Source organism: Schistocerca serialis, chromosome 2 (assembly GCF_023864345.2).
Source record: "Schistocerca serialis cubense isolate TAMUIC-IGC-003099 chromosome 2, iqSchSeri2.2, whole genome shotgun sequence".
NCBI classification, from domain to species: domain Eukaryota; kingdom Metazoa; phylum Arthropoda; class Insecta; order Orthoptera; family Acrididae; genus Schistocerca; species Schistocerca serialis.
In genome coordinates, this window is record NC_064639.1 from 244,109,064 (window position 1) to 244,135,131 (window position 26,068).

The 26,068-nt window shown below is 45.6% G+C and overlaps 1 protein-coding gene across 1 annotated transcript in view; it reads right to left on the reverse strand.

Moving 5' to 3' along the window:
• The window catches only part of LOC126456988 (protein Wnt-1-like), a 221,049-nt gene that overhangs the window by 109,134 nt on the left and 85,847 nt on the right, over positions 1-26,068 (reverse strand). Inside the window, exon 2 of the mRNA XM_050092951.1 lies at positions 7,942-8,207. Coding sequence (XP_049948908.1) covers positions 7,942-8,207 — 266 coding nt within the window. The remainder of the gene's footprint in view (positions 1-7,941; positions 8,208-26,068) is intronic.

The window sequence follows — 26,068 nt, forward strand, 5'->3', positions numbered from 1 at the left end:
GTAGTAAACTTTACGATGGTTTGGTAACAATGTAACATTTTCCCCACCTTCAATGTTAAAGTAATCTTACAATATTTCAATGCAAGTTCTATGGTATTAATTCTCTAAGTCGATTTTTCTCACATATTTCATTATTGAATTGTTTCACTTTTCTTGTCGGGGTGCGATGTATGCATATATGCTGGTGTGTGTGTATGTTTGTGTGTATGTGGTATGGTGGGGACCCCATTTACTAACAATGTCCTTGCGGACCAAGGTGCAAACACCACCAGAAGCCCGCAAGGGGCCAATTCGGTTCCGACAGAAAGAGTGGAACCCACGAAGGGCGGGTGAGTAAGAATTGTCAAAATGGGTCTCCTGGAGCGCAATACAAGCAGCAGAGTAGAAGGAAAGAAGGGGCTGCAACTCTGGAAGGCAACTTTTTCCATGAAGACTGTCTGTACAGAGAATAACAATTACGCTCACGCACACAGACTTTCGAGAAGTTACCGAGTTTGGACGATAGCACAAGAAATCGTAACACGAGAATGAAGGACATTCTCTAAATGGTGATTAAATAATTAAATCCACAACAGTCTTCCAAGAAGCTACAGATATGATCGATAAGCTACATAACTCAATGTTAATACATACATTTAAGTTGTCATGAGCGAATGAACACAGAAATAGGGCAAATGATGGGCAGAGTGACATCACAATGACATTTCTCTGTGTCCAGTTTTCTGAATTTGGAGGTGAGATAAATAAGATTACAACCACTTTGTTGGCATTGGACGAAATGTGACCGTTTTTCGTCTGGAACTTATTCCAGATATCACTTCTCCTCCAATGAACACATTAGCAATTTTATACAAGGCATCACTTAATTTTCGTCTTCATCCTCCACAGCCTCACGAAAGACAGCTTCTTTAAAAGCCAGAAGATCCCGACAACCGGTTCGCCTTGTCAGTGCCACGTTACAACAGGAAGATCGTCCGTTCAACGAACTAAATCATGACTAGCCTTACACTCCTACAGTTTTCAGTAAGAGAGAACGAGTGGACGTATATGAAGCGACCGCAGTGCCACAGTGAACAGACGCGGTATACTAGCGGGAATAGAAGGCAAGAAGGAAGGAAGGCGGCATAACACAGTTGTAACAACGGCGCCTCGATTAGTGAAGTATGCAACCCGCAACATTAGCTTCGAACTCGCTCCGTTTCTGATCACGACCGGACGCCCGGCAGCTGGCTGGGTCCCCGCCCTTGTAGTGGGAGCCTCCAGCGCCACGTGTGTTTACTCCGGCAGGCGCGACGTCCCGGCCTCGCGCGGCCACCTGCGACGTAGCGACGCCTTCACAGTTTACCTGCGCGGTGGCTTTGATGCCCTCGTCAGCTGATCAACACGTCGCCGCCGACGGAGAATACGCGGCCGCAGCCGCGGCGCCCGTCTGGCCGGCACCCCGCCCTCCGCGGAAATCCGCTTTGTCATACCGGCCAGACAAAGATGACGCACGAAGCTGCACCACTGGCCTGTTGCTGTAGGAGCTCCGTGCACATTCCCCCAAGTAACTTCGGCCCAATAGATAGAGGACTGGTCGACTCTACCGACACCGGCCTTTGGCTTTGACTTGTGCATCGTCATGTTGTGGCATGTGTCGTTATTCGTGAGGGAACAATGAAGACACAGTGAACACATGGTGTGTCGTCGGGCGATCACTCTGTTTTTAAATAATTGAAAAGCCACGATCGCTTCAATCCTTTATTAGATGACCGGTTTCAGCACTCTGAAGGTGCCATCATCAGATCTGATGATGGCACCTTCAGATTGCTGAAACTGGTCATCTAATAAACGATTGGAGCGATCGTGGCTTTTCAATTACTTAAAAATGAAGAAACACTAGCATATTGAAACGTCCTGGCAGATTAAAACTGTGTGCCGGACTGAGACTCGAACTCGGGACCTTTGCCTTTCGCGATCAAGTACTCTACCAACTGAGCTACCCAAACACGACTCACGAGTTGAGTACTGGCGGAATTAAAGCTGTGAGGACGGGTCGTGAGCCGTGCTTGGGTAGCTCAGTTGGTTGGGCACTTGCCCGCGAAAGGCAAAGGTCCCGAGTTCGAGTCTCGGTCCGGTACACAGTTTTAATCTGCCAGGAACTTTCATATCAGCGCACACTCCGCTGCAGAGTGAAAAATCTCATTCCACTATCATATTAATTTTGCTTCCATACTATTTTTTAGAATGTAATGCAACACTTCTTTCCGGCCAATTTCTGTAGAAAAAAATTCGTAATTTGTAGTGGGACATCGTGGGATATTCCAGTTTCAGTTCCTATAGATTCATGAAGTTCGGAAACGTGCCGGTGCCATACGTAGTCTTCAAAATGGCGTATGTAGCGGAGGTATGTTCTAAACAGTGAGCTTTAACTGAGTTTTTGAGGGATACCGGAGTATCGCAGATCATACGTGCTCACAGATTGTCTACGGAGACCTGGCAGTGAACAAAAGCAGGGTGAGTTGTTGGGCGAGGAGTCTGTCATCATCGCAACAAAGTCGTGCTAACAGTTTCATTCCCAATGGAGTTGTGCTGTGCAGTGCACTATGCAACTAAAAATTATGTACGCTGAAGATTGATTTCTGGTGCCCTAGGCAGAAATATCAACCAAATGTGTATTAATCTGAAAATAATACTAGAAGTGCATGCATAGTAAACAAGTTCGTAGCGTTTTGAGTCATTTAATGGTCCTCCAAAGGAATCAAAATCAAAGTTTACTTAGTACGTTGTTTTCCATGTGATGATATGTCTTAGTAGATAGTGAAAATGATATGAAAGATATGTTTAATATTTCCTCTGACGCTTTGGATAGCGACTGACTTAAAATAAACCCCAACAAGACCTAAATAACGGTTGTAAGTAAATCGAACATACGAATAAGTGCAAACATTAAGATAGAAAATAAAATGCTGATGCAAGTAAATTACTTTTGCTACCTGGGAAGTACAATATAAGTTGACAACCGAAGTATAATTGATGCTAAAAGGAGAACTGCAGCGACTAAGCAAGCATTCTGAAATAAGAGCATATTAGTAACAGACAGCCATCTTAATACAGAAACAAAAAGTTCGTCAAAGCATTTTTTGCAGCATTTTTTAAGTTATGATTGTTACGTGAGCTCTGAAGAAGCAAGAAAATAAAGAATTACAAGCAACATAGATTTGGATATGAAGAGGAGCCACAAAAACCTCTTGGACTGAAAGGAAATCTAACAAACAAGTACTAAAAGAAATTGAAGAGACAATAACACTGGTTAACGTAACACAGAGAAGAGAAGCAACATTAATTGAATACTATTTCGGTATAACAACACCATAATAAACACTGTCAATGAAAAATCCGGAACTGCGCGACTGCTACGGTCGCAGGTTCGAATCCTGCCTCGGGCATGGATGTGTGTGATGTCCTTGGGTTAGTTACGTTTAAGTAGTTCTGATTTCTAGGGCACTGATGACCTCAGACGTTGGGTCCCGTAGTGCTCAGAGCCATTTGAACCATTTGAACATTTCTGAAAAATGCCCAGGAAGAAAAGATCAAGATGCAGGCCCAGAACATCCACACTACATAGCTTTTTCAGTAGAATTAACTACAATAACAACAAAACTTTACAGACAGCGAGGGACACAGAAGGCGTTGCCTTTAGGGGATGGCGATGAAGATTATGGAGACGATGAAGATTATCAAGATGAAGACGACGATCCATGAATCAGTAATGAAGGGTACCCATCAAAACTGCGGTCTTTTATAATGGTCTTTAAATAAATGGTGTTGAGTGAGCTCAAAAAAGCATTATGTTTTATGCCACGCCAATTTTGATTGTCAAAGAATAAAAGAAAAGCGGAAGTAGTGGAAGGAGTGGATTTCAGTCTGTTTGGGAAAGACGTCAATGGGCCGTTTGTGGCTAGTGGCCGTAACTATAATGGTGATGGTGGTTATTGTACTCTAAATAATTGCACAGGGTGTTTCAAGAAGAATATAAAGGTTTCAGGACTTTGTAGCAATTGTTCCATTCAACTTACAGTGACAAATACTACATCAAATAACAAAGCAACTCAAACAGTTTTTCTTAGAAGTGTTCAATGTGAGCACCATTCGCCACACATATAGTCAGTAGGCGAGTTCTTCCATAACCTTGATCAATGTGTCTGGAGCAATTGCTGAAACAGCTCTGTTTCTAAAGTGGGGTACATCAGCGGGTAGTGGAGGCACACACACATATGATCGTTTATGAACACCCGAAGGTAAAAATTACATCGCGTCGGTGTATGAAAATGGAGATTATGCAAAGCAAGCTCTGTCATCCGGCGCCTTTCAGTCAATCCAGCGGCCGGAAACAGCGTCGCTTAACCCAGTCGAGTGCTGACCTATGCGAGTGAGGAGGCGCCCCGTTTTGTTGCCAAAAAAATAAATAAATAAATAAGTAAATAAATAAAATAAATGTTCAATTGTGTGTGGATCTTATGGGACTTAGCTGCTAAGGTCATCAGTCCCTAAGCTTACACACTACTTAAACTAAATTATCCTGAGGAGAAACACGCACAACCATGCCCGAGGGAGGACTCGAACCTCCGCCGGGACGAGCCGCACAGTCCATGCCTGCAGCGCCTAGACCGCTCGGCTAATCCCGCGCGGCGCCTTATTGCCAAATGAAGCTCTGTGGTTCAGTTTCTTCAAATTGAGGGAAGAGCTACAGTTCTGGTGCAACAAGATAAGGTACACAGCACACAACATACTGTTGCTTCACTGACAAAGGGGGCGGGAGATGGCATCCACATTTCCACTTCGGTGAACTGACGATTCATCACTGAAGACGACACGATTCAGAAAATCTTCAAGGTCATGTACAAACATTTGGTTTGCAAAGTTGGCACGCAAATCGTAGTCTGTAGGCTGTAGAGGTGGTAACAACTGCAAACGGTACGGACGGCGTTGCACGCGTCTCCTCAAAAGGTCTCCAAAATGACGTCACTAGAACTGCCAATTGACGACTAGGCTTGGCGTTAGTGTGAAAGACTCACTGGTTCAGCACGTTATTCAGTCACCCATCCCTTTGCTCACAGGTGTAGAAACAAAACTGAGTTGCTGTTTCATTTACTGTATTATTTATAAATGTAAGTTGCATGTAGTAAATTCTAGAAAGCCTTAAATCCTGTATAATGATTTTGAAACAGCCTGTACTTTCGCCAAGAGTGTACTAAGCCAGCAGTACGTTATGGTGATTGTAGTGGTGATGATGAAACTATTACGGGGAAGAGAACCTGGGAGACGGGGGAAAATGTGCGGCATTAGCTTCTGCCGCTGCTTTTACGAGACTATTTAATGCCTGCGGCAAAGAGAAATTCGTTGAAATTACCTGGACTCGGCGATGACAGGTAGCAACGCAACAGCTTAAAGACAGGAGGAGGAGGAGAAAGGACGAGCCAAAGTGCACAACAGCCGGAACGGACGGCGGGAACAAACAGGTTCTGGTGCAGCGCGGAGGCACTCGCCGCCGGATCGGCGTGAAATACGGTCGCCAAAAAACCGCCGCGCGCGCTTCGTGCTTCCGGACCGCCCGCGACCGGCGACAGCCCATCCGTGCAGTTACGCAGATGGGCGCAGTGGAGCGTTACCGTCACAACTCGCCGCTAACTGCCCGGCGAGGCGCCGCCAGCTCAGATTCAATTTAGGAGCCAGCGACGCAGCATGATGTCACAGCTCTCTAAGGGCTTAGCTGTGCACGCTTTATTTTACGGCGTGCTTTAAGTACCGTAAGCACTACGTCTAGGTAATAACAAAATAATAAATCTACACAGAATGAAATGCAAAAATAATAGAACGTAAATTTAAGAAACGTGTGATCCATTTATGTTTTTGTGTTTTTCTGTATCTAGTCGTTAGAGGATTACACCATTTCATGTCTCTCTGTTCTGTTTAATGCTCCAGCGGCTGTGTCATACAGTATCAAAGATCATGAACTAAGTTTCACCTTCTTATTTATTATTATTATTATTATTATTACGAGAATTATATGTGTGACACCTCTCTGTCACTAAATGAAATTAGAATTTTAATTTCCTTTATTCGTTCATGCGACATGCTTCTATGGTGTTATAACCGTTAACCGGCTGCGCAACAGCACAAAATGCTTTTTTTTTCTAGGAATTTTCTGGAAAAAGCGTTGAGTACCTCTAGAATATCATATACAGGATGTACGAAATGGTTCAAATGGTTCTAAGCACTATGGGACTTGACATCTGAGGTCATCAGTCCCCTAGACTCAGAACGACTTATACCTAACTAACCTGAGGACATCACACACGTCCATGCCCGAGGCAGGATTCGAACCTGTGACCGTAGCAGCAGCGCGGTTCCGGACTGAAGCGCCTAGAACCGCTCCTTAATACGTTAGTGAAGATAAAAAATGTTGTATTTCCGACATACCTGCACTGCTATGACATACATATGTAGAAGCTTCACGACAGCGTTGTAAAGACTGAATTGTATCGTTCTGGTATTTATTACTTCAAGTTGATTGAACACATGCTTTTTGACATGAGGAATTTAGGCTGAGCTTTGATCAGTTCCTCTTGTCATAATAGTTATAAATTGCTCTTGTGACTGTTAATGTTCCACTATTAATCTTTGTTACACGTAATTTTTGTTTACCTTTTACAGCTATTTTTGTAGGCCCCAAACTTGAAAATTACATAATAAATACAGTTCTCGTTATTTGTTGATCTTTTAATAAGCTAATAGGGTCTTCTAACGCTGCACTGATCACTTGATCATATGATTTTTAATATGAAGAAACCGACTTTGTAACCATCTTTCTCAAAACATCAGACAAATGTCACACTTTTCAGAACTTGCGCTGGGAGCCCATACAGTTCCCATCCCCCTCCTCCTCCTCCCAATGCCACTTCCATATTTTTGGAGTGGTGAAGAAAGACATTCGTGGCCGTCGATTCGCTTCGAACGAAGCGCTGCACGCCTTGGTACAGTCATGGTTTCGTACACAAAACAAAATATTTTTCCATGGAGGCACTGACCGTCTCGTTTCACAGTAGGATAACTGTACTAACAGTTACGGAGATTATGTTTGAAATAATAAACAATTTACTCGTTTTTTTCCAACTGTCTCGTTTTCGTTTGACTGTCCCTTATATTATTATTATTATTATTATTATTATTATTATTATTATTTACTGTTATTAAATTGGCAATAATAATTATCCTCTTCATAATATAACGTATGTACATACATAAACCACAAGTATGCTTACAAATTGACTATATATATATAACTCCTAGTCCACTGTAAGACAGTTGCTAAAGGCCCTAATCTGGGCAGACTAAATACAACAGTAAACAAATAAATCAAATTAAACTATTTGGTTCGAAAGAGCTTTTCAAGTCTCAAATATCTATTAAGCTTATATGCAGACTGAACTGACGAACGAAAATTTGTACCGAGTTTGGGATTCGAACCCGAGTCTCCTACTCCCTAGTCAGCTGTGCTAACCACTCCGCCACCTTCGCACAGTGCAGTTGTACGAAACCACTGTGCCAGAGTCACGTAGTGGTTAGCGAATCTGCCTGGTGAACAGGAGATCCTATTTCGAATCCTAGGCTTGGTACAAATTTTCATTCGTCGGTTCAATTCGGATACATCCAAAATAAATAGACAAATTGTAAGCGATTTCCATGTTGTCCATGTGGGTTAAGACGAGGACACCAGTGGCATGTTTACCATTCAGGACACTAAAACAAAAAATGAGACGCCTAAAATAACTGCAAGTGTATGTGTACAACTTTCGAAGTCCTTAGCTCACTTCTCTGACATCAAGTCCAGAAATGGGATAAAGTCGGTACACACACCCAGCAGATGGGCAGCAAAAGTGAGCTCGGGCCTCTACTCACCCCTGTCGACGATCTTGCCGAAGAGGTTCTTGCCGCGGACGAAGTTTCGCGTGGAGCAGTTCCAGCGGCGGTTGCGGAACTGGTACTGGCACTCGAGGATGGCCTGCTTGGCGCCCTTGACGACGGCCATCAGCACGCCCTGGTTGTCCAGCACCAGCCGGCGCTGGCGCCGCCGCAGCGTCGCGTGGATGATGGGGTCCAGCGCCTTGGCGCGCCCCGGCGGCAGCGGCAGCAGGTTCGTCGGCTCCCCGATCTTGGCGATCCCCCTGCGAACGCATAAACACCCGGACTGTCAGACAGTGCACGGCGAGAACTCGATGCTGTGTGGCGAGGCGAACGACGCCAGGTTTGCTCACAGCCGAAATGCCTAGGGCGAAGTCATCAGCGCCAAACTCTAGATGTGACTTTGGCTTTCACAAAACGGTGAGGGCAAGATGGGCGCTTGTCTCTCCCTGGAATCTGGGTCACATACTCTTATTCATTATACAGAGGGGTCCTAAAAAATGTATCCACTGTTTAAAAGTCCACAACTTGCAAAGTAATTGACGGAGTTGTCTCATTTTTGGAGAAAGTTTAAAGTCCAACTTAAAGATATCACTGTAGGTGTTCGAAATGGTCACCATTAACATCCACATACAAACGATGCCGCTGAACTGCTGCACGAACTACTACTGCAATATGTTCAGTTGGATATTTGCACATGAATATTGTTGTGTACATAGTTCCGCGTAGTTAGCGCGTACACAACTTTCCCACTAGAGCGCGCCCCGCTAAAGCCCGTCTCACACGGAGCAAGATTCGCTGTAAGTTTCCGAGCTGGCTCGCGCGACGGCTACCTTGCGGGCTCCGTCGTCTGCTAGCGGGCTACCTTGCTGGGAACCTTGTAAGATTTCCAGGATAGGTCCGGTGCTATTTTTCTTGTAAGGTTCCCTGCGTGCCACCTGCGTTGGCCAATCACGAGACGTTTCGTTTGTGACGTCAGTCGCGGAAAGCTTGGGCGGGAAGCCTTTGTTGTAGTCGCTTTTCTGCTGTTGTGAGGTGCGGTAGGAAGTTCGTATAATTATTAAATAATGGCACCGCAGTGGTCCAAGGAAGCGATTAAAGCATTGGTATGCAGTTATAGGGAAGAACAGTGTCCGTACGTCATGAAAAGCGCAAACTACTATAATAAACACTTGCGTGCAGAAGCACTCGGAAGAGTTGCAAGTGACGTGTGTCTTCTTCTGTAGTGTTGGCAGAAGAGCCAACACTGTTTTTCTAGAGGAGGCCGAAATGCACGCGTTTAATTACACGCTGACTGGCGTGAGGTCTGGAACAGGACAATATCTTGAGAATTGCAAATAAAGTAAGTAGTTGATATAATACTTAACTTTAAGCCACAATTGTAGAACATCTCTCGTTACGGTACATGCTTCATAATATTAATTATCAAATGAATACGGCGCCTTGCTAGGTCGTAGCAAATGTAGCTGAAGGCTATGCTAACTATCGTCTCGGCAAATGAGAGCGTATTTGTCAGTGAACCATTGCTATGAACGTCGGCTGTACAACTGGGGCGAGTGCTAGTAAGTCTCTCTAGACCTGCCGTGTGGTGGCGCTCGGTCTGCGATCACTGACAGTGGCGACACGCGGGTCCGACGTATACTAATGGACCGCGGCCGATTTAAAGGCTACCACCTAGCAATTGTGGTGTCTGGCGGTGACACCACATCTTCGACCATATCCATACGTATAAAATTTGCAAAGGATGTACGATCTTCTATCCTATAAAATAAAGTCGTATATAACAGTCATTATTGGTATATTTATAAAGTCAAACAGTAATGAAATGGTGATACTTTTCAAACAAAAGTAGGTGTTATGCGAACTAACCTCAACTCTTTATGAAGGCATGGAGAGCACACCTTTTCCAGCGTTTCTCCTCTTAATACAGTTTTTCGTCAATTCTTTCTTTCTTCTTCTCTCATTAGCATGCATTTCTGCATCGTTTAGCACCAAAACAGCTAATAATGGCAGTTTGCTCTGAACATCTGTACCTGAAGCAGCCATCTCCGTTCGATACAACATGCAGCCGATCACAACACAACTAGCTGCCGATCTTGCACCATGGGAGAGCTTCGACATGGAAGCCGGCGAGCATGCACGCCATCTCGCAAACTTGCGGCGAACCTTACTCCGTGTGAGACAGGCTTAAGCACAACAGCGCAGGCGCAGCGCTCGTCCGTCTCCGCACTACGAGATGGCGCTCTCTTAGGGACGGACCAAATTCTGCTTCCGCCGATCCGCATATTAAAATGTAACGCAGCCAATGAGATCGCTGCTAACGTAGAACCTTTTCTCCGTGCGGATCACACTCGCGCAGTGATAACTGAACGCGCGAGGTATTATAACGAGTGTACAGACCTCTGATTAGTCAGTCTGCATTAGTCTGCATTTATCTGCACCTGTCTGTACCAGTCTACATATGTCTGTACCAGTCTATAGTCAAGTTTCAGTCTGCGCCTAGATTATCATATTCCTGTACATAGCTATGAAGAGAAATGTATAGAAACTTTGTCAAGTATCAGAGATATGTGAGAATAAGATTAACGTACCAAGACCAAAGGAACTTCAGATTGTCAATTGTAAACAGCATCCAGAATCCAGTTACTTAAGACCTATGTTTTTTTGTTATTTTAATAAATGTGTGTGAAAATTAATCAAGTTCTGTTTAAAGTTGGTCACCGTCAATCTGCTACTCTAAGCGTGCAAGTGGCATTTCTATCGTCTGACCTAACGGCAGAAGATAAACACGCCACGATAAGACCACGAGACATATTGCTGACACTCGCCTACTTCGCTAGAGTGACAAGTCAAATAATCTGATGGTGTGTGTACCGAAGGTCTTACAGTACGCGCACCACAAATATACGATGGATTCTCGAAGTTCATCCAATGTGCGTGGCTTTTGTCGATAAACGACGTCCTTTAGTGTTCCTCACAGGTTAAAGACCAGAGGAGTTAGGTCTGGGCAACGTGGTGGATACTCCACAGCACCTCTACGGTCTATCCATCTTCCTGGTAGATTTTCGTCGAGATACGCCCTAACACGATTTTGGTAGTGGACTGGGGCACCGTCTTGTTGAAAGTAAACTCTTCCGTCTCCATACAAGTCCCAGATGGCAGGTAAAATGGATGTCTGAAGCTTTTGAAGGTACACCTCACCGGTAACTGTGCCTTCAAAGAAGAATGGCCCAATCAAGCTCCGGTAAGACAACCCACACCACACATTTACTCTTGACAAATTCACGGCTTTGTCTACATGAACGTTCGGATTTTCGGCAGTCCAGTAGATGAAACTGTGGCGATTTATTGTGCTATTGAGTTTGAACTGTGCCTCATGAGACCACTTAATCATCTCTGCAAACTCTTCATCGTTGCGCACCATGTTAGAAAACCACTCGCAGTACTCCACTCTACGATCTGGGTCGTCCTCGTTCACTGCGTGTAGCAATAGTGGGATGTAGCACTTCCACTTTGCTGTCTTCAAAATTCGCCGGACACTTGAGCGACTCACTCCAGTTTCAGGGGAACACCGTCTCATAGACTCCTGTGGTGAGCGAGTGAATTGTTGTAACACACGACGGGAGTTAGCTGGACTTGTTATGGTTACAGGTCGTCCAGATCGTTGTTTGTGTACATCTTTAACACAGCCTTCGGCTTCAAATTTGTCTCGAATGCGACGAATCGTTAAACGTGTCGCCATTGCCGTTGGATCTCTTTAATGTTTTCGTACTTGAAATATCACTTCAAAACTAACTTCCTTTCATCGAATGCAAGCCTTGCGCCAGCCGTGTTTACTCGAGTTACTAGGTGTAACTGAGAACGAAACACTGACTATCTGGCGACTGTCATCTGACAAAACAAAACAACGCAATACAGCGCTTGTGTGGCGATTTCCGGAACTACAAACTATTACACTACCAAAGATGAGACAACTCCATCAATCACTTTGCCAGTTATGGACAACAGTGGATACATTTTTTTGGACCCCTCTGTATTCTTACTCTTTTGTAGAAATGACTGACTGTGATGTTACCAAACCCGAGATTTAGCATTGCTGGATGTAAGGGGAAACATTGTAGCACTGAGAAGTACTATCTGACTAAGTTTGTTTCGTTGCCAAAACTTCACGAGAAATTACAGTTTCCTTGACGCAGTTGTGGTTCTTGTTCTATTTTTCTGTCGTGGCGGATGCGGATCTTTAGAGAATATCCCACGCTTTTTCAACACTGTGCAACAAGCAGGCTCGCTTTACTAACTGTGCAGTATATTCCACATGACTGCACAGGAACGAATCAAACAGAGGAGACGCGGAGTGAATTGGTTCAGTTCTATGTTCCACCGGCCAATTTGATGGTTGTCTTGGGAAATTCTCACACTGATCTGATCTAATTGTGGCCCTGAGATACATTTTACCCCAACAGCCCTTAATGTCTCTTTCTAAACTCTTTTTCTTGAAATTTTAGAATGATAAACAGCATCAAAAAGTAGAAATTACGAAAGCAACGAAATAGATCCATTCGCATGATCAGATGTGAAGTTTTGTAAGAAATAAAAGTAGACTAAGCGTTTTTTATAGGTATATTTCCTGTCTCTCCAGTTCGAGGGTAGGGGAAGTTTTTGCTGGCTACTTTTTCAATACGATTTCTTCAATGGATCCACTGCTTCTTTCCTATTTCATTTTTTTTTTAATTTTCAGTATCAACATAATATTAAAGACATGTTTTGGAAATCTTTTACAGATTTATTTGGAACTCGATGGATTCAATAACATTAAAAATAGTTTCGCTGTGGCTAGCGAAAGATGCTTAGATCAGCTCTCTAGAAACGAGGTGAGTGGATAAATGTCGAACGTTTCAGAAACAATGATTTTTATTATATTTCCCGTCAAAATAAGTTTTTAGGGCACAACACGTTCTCGAAACCCACGAATCATCTATACAAAAAAACGGCAATTTTCCAATCTCCCCCCTCTTGCATAAATTTTATCAGAAGCACATAATCGTAACCTTAGATCGCGAGCTATCGTTTAAACACTATTGTATCACGAACTAAACCGATGTATGTGCCAGAAACAGCATTATCAGGTTGCTGACGATGAGGATATGGGATGCTGGTCCGTGATTGTTGCGGACATCAGCTATGGGACGGCCTGTGTCTGCTGCCGAATACGCTGCTCCCGTGAGGTACTCATATGCCTATGCGAAGGAGGCGGATAGCGTGGCAAACCAGTGCATGAGGCGATGCTGAGGCCAACAACAGAGCAGAAACTCCACCGGCTCATTGGCATCGCAACCTCTCGCGTGTGCCAATTGATTGCGGCAGCAGTGGACAGGTGAAGATGGAAACCGACTCCCGGTACCCAATGAACAGGTCGCAGCTCATTGGGAGGCACCTGCGCTCCAGGAAACTCTTGAAGTAAGAGAACGCAGCTCCTTATTAGTGTCTATGAGCAGGAACCGAGTGCACAGATGGATGACAGAAATTAAGAACCCGGACATCGCTCCATAAGAAGAGCCAGCACACGACAGCGAGATACCCTACCATGTGTCGCCAACGAGCTGTAATGGGGTCCTCTCTCGTCCCGGTCAGGTAGATGTTCTGCGCGAGTGTGGCGAGTTGCAACTTGTGGGCCACCTGCTGGATAAACTTCAAAAGTGCGGAATTTGGTTGGTTGATTCAGGGGATGGGACCTAACAGCGAGGTCATCGGTCGCATCGGCTTGAGGAATGAAGGGGAGGGAAGTCGGCCGTGACCTTTCAAAGGAACCATCCCGGCATTTGACTGAAGCGATTAAGGGAAATCACGAAAAATCTAAATCAGGATAGCCGAATGTGGGTTTTAACCGTCGTCCTCCCGAATGCGAGTCCAGTGTGCTAACCACTATGCCACCTTGCTCGGTTAATGCGGATGTAGATCACAGCCTCCATCCCGAGGGCGTTTCCACCTAACACTGCGCGCAAGCTATGAAGAAGTCAATTCGAATGTCATTTTGGTTTCCATCGAATAACAGTAAAAATTACTTTACTGTTCGCACATACAGAATTTCAGTTTCTGAGCAAAGTGTTCACAAACTGAAACAAAAGAATTTATACCTGATTAAAATAGGCTGCTGTTTCTACAGGTTTCTGTAGGCCGCAGTGCAGCAGTCATTCTTTTACAGTTTGTCATCTACAACCAGACAGAATTTGATATAGAAAACGGATGTTCATCAAAATTACGCCTGTACTGTTAGGCTGATGTGGTCTGCTTCATTTGACTTGTGTTTGTGTGCGTGAATGCAGTATTTTTACAGGCTTCTACATGGTCTTTGCCGTGAAACTACACTTCTAATTTAGAACGTCTCACGATTTACAAGATACGAAACAAGATTGCGAACAGCTGAATGTGTTCTTAGTGGGAGCTTACGTCTTTTTCTATGTGGCAGATTTTTTCATTTACTATTTCCATTGGGAGTTGTTGCTACATTTGAAAATTTTCGGGTCTGTATTGATGTCCGGTCGTCTGAGGTCCATATCCACAAGGTGTATCGCAGATGTAGAACAACAGCTGTTACTCTTTAATGCTCTTCTGTGTACCAATCTTTGCTTGTCTGTCTAATATAAATTGAGATGCAGTCTTGACATGTCAACCGGTAAATGCAACATGTACTGTGGTCGTCTGAGTTGGTTGTTCTATTTCGTATGTTCTCTAACCTGTGAGACGCTCGAGGACAACATACTGGGTTCTCTTACGTAAGAAGTCTTCGGGTCAGTAACTTATCTGGGAGCCTATTCCGTATGCACGTACCTTCGTTAATAGTCTGCAGTTGGGTACCGTGTCGAATGCTTTAAATGTGAACTCCGCCTGTCGCCCTTCATCGATGGTTCACAGTATATCATGTGAGAAAAAGCAAGCTGGATTTCGTGGACATGAGCTTTTTGGTCTGTTGGCAATTCATTATATTCTACATCAGAATATGCTCCAGAATTCTGCAGCAAACGCATGTTAAATATATTGGGCTGTAATTTTGTGCGTCTGTTCATTTACCCTTCTTATGTACAGGAGCCACTTGCGCTTTTTTTCCAGTTGCTCGGCACTTTGCGCTGATCGAGAGATTCGCCACAAATGCAAAATAAGTGAGGGGCCAATGACGTACACTACTCTTTGTAGAGTACTCTTTGGGATTCCATTCGGACCTGACGATTTGTTTCTTTTCTACTCATTCAGTTGTTTCTGTACGTCAGGGATGCTTACTGTTATGCCATCCATACGGGTTTCCATGCGATGGTCAAACGACGGTACGTTTGTACGATTCTCCTGCTCGAGCGGTTTCTGAAACGTGGAATTTAGAACTTCAGCCCTCCTTTTGCTGTCTTCTGTTGTCAAACCAGACCGGTCAACGAGTGACTGGATGGAAGCCTTAGGCCCGCTTAGCGATTTTACGTGGGACTATAATTTTTTTAGAACTTCTCGTAATGAATTGCCTAGACACCAGCGCACCACCACTCGTCAGCCATTACTGTTTGCAAACTCTGGAACAGATTTGAATTTGCGTGGAAGGACGTATCCGCATCTTTCATCCAGGCTCAGGTGGACTCTATGCTCAACCGGTTTGCAACCGTTGTTGTTGCCAGAGGCATTTTTTCTCACTATACACTGCACCGGTTTTGTTACATGATTTTTTATTCCCCATTGCAATACTGAATTCCAATATAAAGCTTGGAAAATATTAATTTCAAACTCTTTCAGAATACTGGGAGAATCATAAATAGTGAGGAAAATGCATTTATTGATAATCCCCTAGCCACAGCCTAGGGGATGTTTCCAGAATGAGATTTTCACTCTGCAGCGGAGTGTGCGCTGATATGAAACTTTCTGGCAGATTAAAACTGTGTGCAAGACCGAGACTCGAACTCTTGACCTTTGCCTTTCGCGGGCAAGTGCTCTACCAACTGAGTTTTAATCTGCCAGGAAGTTTCGTATCAGCGCACACTCCTCTGTAGAGCGAAAATTTCATTCTGCTGAATAATTAATTTAGAACAATTTTATCACTGATACTTTCACAGAATAAAAGGATATTATTTTGGTTGGATACTTTCAACACAATTATTACAGCCGGCACAGGACGCAGCTGCACTCTAGTTATAAAAATCTGCCCTTAACGTTTCATCTACTGGACGTTAACGTCCCATCTTTCTTCCAGTTTTCCCTCACGACGAACACTCGCTGTCGCCGCTGCGACACCGGCTGCTGCAGCGATGACAGCGACGAGTCTGAGCGTCCCACGAGTTGACAGGGTTCCGGCGAACGCCTATCAGGCATTTCTGCGAGTGTGTCGCGCGGCGCGATGGCCGTCATATTTCGAGCTGGCGAGACAAGGGAAGGCCGGGTGCCCCGCGGTGGCTCAGAGCGGCAGGAATTTCCCTGGGCCGCGCTCGCCTCGCCTTCCCTTCCGTCCCCTGCGCCCGCCGGCCGGAGGCCGCGACAAAACCGGGCCCGTGACGGCCAAATGTCGCCCTCCGGCCGTGGCTTTTTGCCGGCGCGCGCCGCGCTGTCCGTCAGCCGGTGACGGATGCGGCGCTGCCGTCGCCGGCCCCTGGCCGCCGCCGGCTTTTTGCGGAGCCCGCGGCCGTCATTACTCGCGGTCTTCCGCGGCGACACGTGTTTCGTGCGCGGCCGTCCCGCGGGCCCCAGGCGCGCCCACCTAATTGCTCATTGTGCGGCGTCGACGATGCAGCGACGGGCCGGGTCCGGCCAGTGCGCCATTTTAATTGTCTGCGGCGCCGGCGCCGTAACTCACCCCGGGCACCGCGTCGTGTAATTGGCGAAATAAGAGCGTGCCTTGGCTCGGCGCAACTGCCGGCGATCGCGAGAATGCGCTCCAACTATGCGGCAGCGACGCCACCGGCCAACTGACTCCCGTTTCGGTAAAAAGCCGATCCGGCACAGCTCCCGCTTCCAGGAATTCCGGTAGCTCCACTCGACCTAATAGCAATCCTTATACCGATATGACACTCCAGTCAAGTACCGTGAGGTAACGGCCCGACACTTTGCCTTCTACTTATGTTACTCACTCATTTACTGGCTTTGGGCTACTTGCTAGGCGTTGAAGGTCCAAAGTACGCCTAACGGCCGCCGTGCCATCCTCTGTCTTGCGGCGTCATGCGGAACTGCATGTGGTGAGCACGCCGCTCTCCCGGCCATTTTGCGCACTTTCCAGACTGTGAAGCCGCTACTGCTCATTCAAGTTGCTTCTCAGTTCGCATCATGAGCCTCATTGTACCCCGTACCAGCCCTCCCACCAGGGAAAATTCCTTCGCAGTACTGGGAATCGAACCCGGACCCTCCACATGGCAGCCATCTACGTTAATGGCTTCTCCCTCTAGTGTAGGCAAAATAGAACTGAAACTTCCTGGCAGATTAAAACTGTGTGCCAGACCGAGACTCGAACTCGGAACCTTTGCCTTTTGCGGGCAAGTGCTCTACCAACTGACCTACCCAAGCATGACTCACGCCCCGTCCTCACAGCTTTACTTCTGCCAGTATCTCGTCTGCTACCTTACAAACTTTACAGAAGCTCTCCTGCGAACTTTTTTTCTCAGGAGTGTTAGTTCTGCAAGGTTCATTCTGTCGCTCTTCACCTGATTTACTTCAGACTCTGAGGACGGTGAATTCAGCGTGAAGTTGCTATAGTCACGAACACGCATAATTTTCCTCTGTTGACCGCTCCACTGTAGCTTTGCGCGGCTTTCTCGCATGTTTCACTGAAAATGGGACAACGGACATTTATCTACAGGCGTGCAAGTTCTCCGTCTGCTTTCCGGTACACCAGCATGTGGTCAACCACCCACTCACTGTCACTCATCTTAAGGCAGCTGGAGGCCGCACCCCGTTACTGCTTTCTCAGAGCTTGAGCCGCCCTAAGCTGCCTATTGTCGCTTCCCTTCGCCGCTGCCCAGCCAGCCACCGTCACTCGAATACTTCCCTGGGATAAACTAGCCTCCAGTAAATCGACGCGCATTTCGACAAAGTTTTCATGTCGTGTTAATTACTTTGAAACCATCACCCGACATTAATTATTCCAATACGTCCATACTATACCCTCTACAAGATGCATTCTGCCTTGTCAGTCATTTTTGTTTAGCCCTACTGTTCGCTCAACGTGAGTTAGGTGATCTTTAATGACTTCATGTAAGGGGCATAGTTCTTGCCATCTTACAGTGAACTGAAGTAGGAAGAAAACCAATCTTCTGTTTTTGTATAATATTCGGAGATCAGTTCCAAGCCAGCATTACTCCGTTAAATCTCTAGGTAGGCGGTCTCTGCCCATACACGGTAATACTAATTCACTGTTCTGTTTCTACTGAAGACTAACGACTGTCTATCTCTCGGCCACTGTTTGTATCTCACTTGACGACTTGAAGACACGGAGAACGTACTGCATGAACTCCTATCAAGACACGGACTGAATTACGACTTGCAATGACAACTTCTGATAGTGTATGGTTACTTAAGCGCGTGTCTCTTTCGAGTGGCGTTGCTGGTTCAGGGGGCGTAATTCTCACGGGCAGCATGGTTGGTTTGTGCGGAGTAACGTTCCTGCTACTCATGCACGTCCACGATACTTTTGGAACCAACTACCCCAAACTCTTCTTGTGTAGTATCACAGCACACCACACCAAGTATGCAACAGCGACATGGATGCATGTAGCTGGAGACTGCACTGTACAAAACGCATGAAATGAGCAGCATGGAAGTCCAATGTCTCACACGTTGTCTGCGTTTTAGCGTAAGAGTTACGTGGCTGATAGAAAATTACTGAATGTGGCTACCTCATAAAAAAATGGTTCAAATGGCTCTGAGCACTATGGGACTTAACAGCTGTGGTCATCAGTCCCCTAGAACTTAGAACTACTTAAACCTAACTAACCTAAGGTTTGAGTTGGTTTGTTATTTGATGTATTATTTGTCACTGTAAGTTGAATGGAACAATTGCTACAAAGTCCTGAAACCTTTATATTCTTCTTGAAACACCCTGTGCAATTATTTGCAGTACAATAACCATCATCACCATCATAGTTGCGGCCACTAGCCACAAACGGTCCACTAACGTCTTCCCCAAACAGACTGAAATCCACTCCTTCCACTACTTCCGCTTTTCTTTTATTCTTCGACAATCAAAATTGGCGTGGCATAAAACATAATGCTTTTTTGAGCTCACTCAACACCATTTATTTAAAGACCATTATAAAAGACCGCAGTTTTGATGGGTACCCTTCATTACTGATTCATGGATCGTCGTCTTCATCTTGATAATCTTCATCGTCTCCATAATCTTCATCGCCATCCCCTAAAGGCTACGCCTTCTGTGTCCCTCGCTGTCTGTAAAGTTTTGTTGTTATTGTAGTTAATTCTACTGAAAAAGCTATGTAGTGTGGATGTTCTGGGCCTGCATCTTGATCTTTTCTTCCTGGGCATTTTTCAGAAATGTTCAAATGGTTCAAATGGCTCTGAGCACTACGGGACCCAACGTCTGAGGTCATCAGTGCCCTAGAACTTAGAACGACTTAAACGTAACTAACCCAAGGACATCACACACATCCATGCCCGAGGCAGGATTCGAACCTGCGACCGTAGCGACCTCATAAAAGCGATTTGACAATAAAGACATAAAACCAAGATACCAATTTGTAAATGGTATTAACTAACGAATACGTACCCCATCAGTCCAGGAAGACTCCAGCCTGGATAATTAACAAATAGAGAAAAAATAGTACGTTCGTACAATCGTATGGAACTATCGGAAAAGATCTTCTTCGAGCTGTTGTTTAGCAAGGGCGTCACATTGGCTTGAACGTCGGTTACGTCGTCAAAGGGCTCGCCCCAGGAGTGATTTTCTACACTTCCTCGTTTTTTTGTAGGTTCGCATTGATAATACGAAATCTCGCCACTCCTGATGATTCTTTCCAGAAAAGAATTGTCCACATTTTGCCTTTCAATCGAGTAAGGACAAGCGTCCACGCGTCGTTTTTGTTCGGGAGTCAGAGTGCCCTGGACAGACTTTGCAAATTTCTCTATCCTTCGTAACATTCTGGAGAATGTCTTTAACGCATAGTGAAGTCAGGTTGCTCCACTGACATCTGTGACAACAATGTCGACGCACTACGGCCACCACGTCCCCTAGTTAACGCTGTCTGCCCACAACTGACTAGTCGAAGGCACATCTACTGTTTGCAGCGGTTACTTCTATCTGCCACCCTAGTTCTTGCGTTGTGTCTCCTACACGCTAGGAATAAAGTCAGTCTCTTAACTTTATGGACTGACGGAACATTCCATAGTCTTATGCCACGTCTTATGGTAATTACATTTGTTAAGAACATTTACATATTGGTGTTTTGGTTTTACACTCGGATGACAAAAGTCATGGGATAACGAAGTTCACATTCTATATAGTTAGCGATAGTATTGCGTACGCAAGGAGGCGGGAGAAGGAGATTAGTGTTTAACGCCCTATCGATAACGAGGTCATTAGAGACAGAGCTGAAGCTCGAATTAGGGAAGGATGCGAAAGGAAAGAGCTGTGCCGTTTCGAAGAAAGAATCCCGGTATTTTCCCTTACGCGATTTAGGGAAATCACAGAAAACCTAAACCAGGATGGCCAGACGCAGGTTTGAACCGTCGTCCTCCCGAATTCGAGTCCAGTGCGTGCATGAGGTATAAAAAGGTCATGAATTGGCAGAGCTGTCATTTTTAATCAGGTGATTCATGCGAAAAGGTTTCCGATGTGATTATGGCCGCATGACGACAGTTAACAGACTTTGATCACGGAATGATAGTTGGAGCTTGACACACGGGACATTCGATTTCCGGTCTAAGGCGCTGCAGTCATGGACTGTGCGGCTGGTCCCGGCGGAGGTTCGAGTCCTCCTTCGGGCATGTGTGTATGTGTGTGTGTGTGTGTGTGTGTGTGTGTGTGTGTGTGTGTGTGTGTGTTTGTGTGTGTGTGTGTGTGTGTGTGTGTGTGTGTTTGTCCTTAGGATAATTTAGGTTAAGTAGTGTGAAAGCTTAGGGACTGATGACCTTAGCAGTTAAGTTCCATAGGATTTAACACACATTTTTGAACATTCCGTTTCGTAAATCGTTTGGGAATTCAGTATTCTGAAATCTACAATGTAAGGAGTGTGCCAACAATACGACATTTCAAGCATTACCTCTCACCACAGACAACGTGCTTTCACGTAACGACCAGGAGCATCGGCGTTTGCTTAGAGTTGTCAGTGCTAACAGCCAAGCAACAGTGCATGAAATAATCGCAGACATCAATGTGGGTCGTACGAGGTACTTATCTGTTAAAAAGTGCGGCGAAATTAGGCATTAATGGACTACGGCAACAGAAGACCGACGCGAGTGCCTTTGCTAACAGCACGACATCGCCTGTGGCGACTCTCCTGGGCTCGTGACCATGTCGGTTGGAACCTTGACGGGTGGAAAACCGTGGCCTGGTCAGACTAATACCGACCTCAGTTCGTAAGAACTGATGATACGTTTCGAATATGGTACACAACACCATGAAGCCACATACCCAAGTTGTCAACAAGGTTCTGTCCAAACTGGTGATGACTCCGTAATGGTGTGGTCTTTGTTGACATGGAATAGAGTAGGACCTCTGAGCCATCTGAACAGATCATCGACTGAAAATGGTTAGTTCTGCCATTCAACGACGGAATTCGTACGGATAACGATACGCCGTGTCACTGGGCCACAATTGTTCGCTATTGGTTTGAAGAACACATCTGAGGTCATCAGTCCCCTAGAACTTAGAACTACTTAAACATAACTAACCTATGGACACCACACACATCCATGCCCGAGGCAGGATTCGAACCTACGACCGTAGCAGTCACGCGGTTCTGGACTGAAGTGCCTAGAACCGCTCGGCCACCGCGACTGGCTACATCGAACATTCATGGGACAAAATTGAAAGGCCTTTCGTGTACATCCTGAACCTGCAACACTTTCGTAATTATGGAAGTGTACAGAGGCAACATGACTCAATATTTCGGCAAAGAACTTTCGACGACTTGTTGAGTCTATGTCACGCGGAGTTGCTGCACTGCGTCTGGCGAGAGGTGGTTGGACACATTATGAGGTATCCCACGACTTTTGTCATCTCAGTTTATATCTTTAACGTCAAGAAACTTTTTGTACGGGAGTAAATGTCGTCGGGTAAACCGTTCGCCGGGTGCAAGTCTTTCGATTTGTCGGTACTTCGACGAATTGCGCGTCAATGGGGATGAAATGATGATGATGATGATTAGGACCACACAACACTCAGTCCCTAAGCGGAGAGAATCTCCGACCCAGCTGGGAATCGAACCCGGGCCCTTAGGCTTGACATTCCGTCGCGCAGACCACTCAGATATCCGGGGCGGACTTTTCTACGGTAGTTTCAATTGAGTGTTGTATCGATGACACACCCCACACATCGATATTCGTCACAACACGCAGGAAACCCAGCGTAACACGCTCAAGAAGGGTGACAAATACGAACTCTCGGTTTGTAATTTCCACTCCCTGCTAAAGGCAGTAGGACGCAGTGTTCTCGCGTTGCATGTCGCGGGCCGAAATGCAGAAGCGGCGGCTGTCAGCGCGGTGTGGCGTGAGCAGGCGCTGAGCTCTGCCGCCGGCGTAGTGGCGAGGACGCGGCGGCGCGGCGCGCGGGCCGGCCTTGGGCCGCGGATTCCTGCAGCGGCGGACGGCAAAAACACAGACTCCGGCTCTGACTGTGACAGCGGCCGCGGCTCTCTCTCTCTCTCTCTCCCTTCTGTCCACGACGCTACGCGGCTGTCCTCTCTGGGAACTTTCACCCTCACCGTGGAAGCCGGTCACCTTCCCACCGTCATAAATCCTACTGTCTGAGTACAGTCCGAGTCGGCTGCATAGCCAAAATTGCTGTGAATCTTAGAGTTTTCTCAGAGTTTGGGACACTCCAAGTTTGCAGCCGGTTGTCGTTTTCTTTAGGTGGGCTGCTTAAGTCATTCCTAAGACGACAAACCCGCAGTTATTTGAGGGATGCCCAGATGAAATATAGTGTGTGGTAGTAAACCAGGAATGGCTGCATTCCAGAAACATCACTGAAAACTAAAACTTAATTTAATGGCCGTTTCTGACACTGTGAAGAGAGTATTCTGCTGAGACTCAAGTTTCTAGTTTACAAAAATGAGATTGATCTAAAAATTTCATCAAAAGGGGCAGCAGCCATCATGAAAGATAATGTTGTTGACCTGATGGTTCTCACACAATGGTCCTGGCAATAATGGTCCTGGCAATAATGGTCCTGGTATAATGGTCCTGGCATAATGGTGTTTGCTTGGAATGAAGCAGGATTAATATGCCATTGACACAGTGACTATAAATGGTGGTGTGGTCTTGACTAAATGGTAGCACTCTAGACAATGGCATTGACCTGACTAATTTATGACAAGGTGACAACTGATTACTGGCAAGGTGACAGCTGGTTACTGGCAAGGTGACAGCTGGTTACTGGCAAGGTGACAGCTGGTTACTGGCAAGGTGACAGCTGGTTACTGGCAAGGTGACAGCTGGTTGAAACTTCCTGGCAGATTAATACTGTATGCCGCACCGAGATTCGAACTCGGGACCTTTGCCTTTGGCAGGCAAGTGCTCTACCAACTGAGGTACCCAAGCACGACTCACGCCCCGTCCTCACAGCTTTACTTCTGCCAGTACCTCACTGTGAGGACGGGGCGTGAGTCGTGCTTGGGTAGCTCAGCTGGTAGAGCACTTGCCCGCCAAAGGCAAAGGTCCCGAGTTCGAGTCTCGCTCCGGCACAGTTTTAATCTGCCAGGAAGTTTCATATCAGCTCACACTCCACTGCAGAGTAAAATTCTCATTGATGGCTGGTTATTGGCAAGGTGACGACTAAATGACGACATGGTGATAACCAAATAATGATATGTTGATCATGTACTGACATGGTGATGAAAATTGATGATGATGATAGTGGTGGTGGTGGTGGTGGTGGTGGTGGTGGTGGTGTTGGTCTTGATATGCAAGAACAAAAATATGTTGTGTGATACATTTGTAAATTGCATTTGAAGTTCCTACTGACTCAAAGGCTGAAGACAGAATACATTCCTCGGCAGCGGTCACAGTGAACTCAATTCGGAATCGGCGCCGGCAGAAAATTATACAAGACAAGGGATGTCTCAAGTTACATTAAGCTGTCGGCGTCTCGCGTCACTTGCGGAGGACGTGCGTCCTTAATAAACCGGCGGCGGTGCGGATGGCGGGAAGAATGCGTACTCAGGGGGGCCGTAATTTGTTTAAGAGCCTGCCTGCCCGCCTGCCAGCCAGCCAGCCAGCCAGCCTAATAAACCCCCCCTTCCCCTCATCCCACCTCCTGAGCCTCTTGCGCTCCGCGCCACCACACATGACCACCTGCCCCGGGGCTCGTAAATATAATTATCAAAATTCCTCGGGCGGCCGTGCCTCATAAACGCGCTGCGCGGCCGCAATAAAACGGCTCGCGAGTTAATTTGCCACGGCAGCGGGAGTCCCCGTCCGCGCTTCTGAGCTGCGGCGACTGCTGTCGTGGCAATCGTCACGACCCTCTTCAGCTACCAACAGTCCCAACTCCATAAGAAGTATGTAAACAGCACTGTGTATAAGAAAGGAAGAGCATTTATGAATGATTTTGTTTGACAGACGATTTAAGAACTGGAGGAAAAGTAATACTTCACTAAATTAGAAATTTCTCTAGTAAATGTCTGCAGAAGAAACCATTTACTCTGAACTGGAGCAAGCCTACACAATTTTTCCTTCACAAGAAAGGATACAGATCAGTCAGCCTACTCCCCTTAAATGAAAATGTTCTTACCATGAGGTTTGATTCAACAACATGCAGCTTCAATGAACATGGTCCTGTAGGGTACGTCGTGATATTGTCTTCCTCTCGCCCACGTACTGTCTTATCCATCTAATTAAGCGTTATTTATTACACTTTAATGTTGACTCCAGTCGACGATGCAACTCGGAATTTTTTCTTCAAAAACCACGTGTGAGATTTATCTTATTCTATCACTGCTACACGCAAACCACTAGTCATACAGAAAAAAATAAAAAGGAACTTACTGTGGGAATTTTGATGTATTCGAATTTTGTGTACTGAGATACATTTTCGCTGGAGGTCACAGTTTTCGAGTTATTCACGAAAAATGGGATAACGTCACTTTTGCATATTTTTCTTGAGTAATTCTAAAACTATGCCCTCTAGCAAAACAGTATCCCAGTACAAAATTTAAGTATATTAAATTTCCTGCAAGAAGGCCCTGTTCATCTTTTCTGTAGGACCAATAGTTTGCATGTAGCAAACGAGAAAATATGGACATCTTGCATGCGGTATTTGAAGGCGTTGTGGGTTGCATAAATCACAGTGGTAGGGGCCGCTGAATCACCCTGTGCAAATCTTCACCGGAACCGAAACAAGTCACATGAGACAGAAAAATCTAGGGCTCAGTTCAAAATGTAGCCCCGAACCTGTGAATGTGTAATCTGCCTATTACCCTCTTAGCTATTGTACTGCTGAAGTACATGATATTCCCCACAGTCATTAGGAAAGCCACATAAAGAAAGCTGTAACTTAATTATGCAAAGGAAGTACTGGTTTTAGTAGAGCACAAAGGACGAGTTGTGTCTAGCAACCTTTTACTTAACACGATTCCTACAATCAGTCTCGATGAAAATCGTGTCGTAACTCAATATCAAGAGCGTATTTTTTCGTGTTTTGTCACAGTGCCATCAAACACTTCACGTCATTCTGTCACAGAAGCTTTATGCTCTTGCGTTGTCCTCTGTGAGGTAACTATAGATCTTGTCGTTAGATGTCAGTTCTGTTAAACGTTGAAGGCCTGAGAAAACGGCTTCCGTCAATTTGGAAGACGGCAATGCCCGCAGAGTACTCACGAAAGGCAATACATGGTCACCAAAAAAGTTGGAAAAAAATCCTTGTTCATGTTTAGGATAACCTCATGGACTGCCAAGCCACGGTACGGAAAACACCTCTAAACGTTCTCATTGCCAC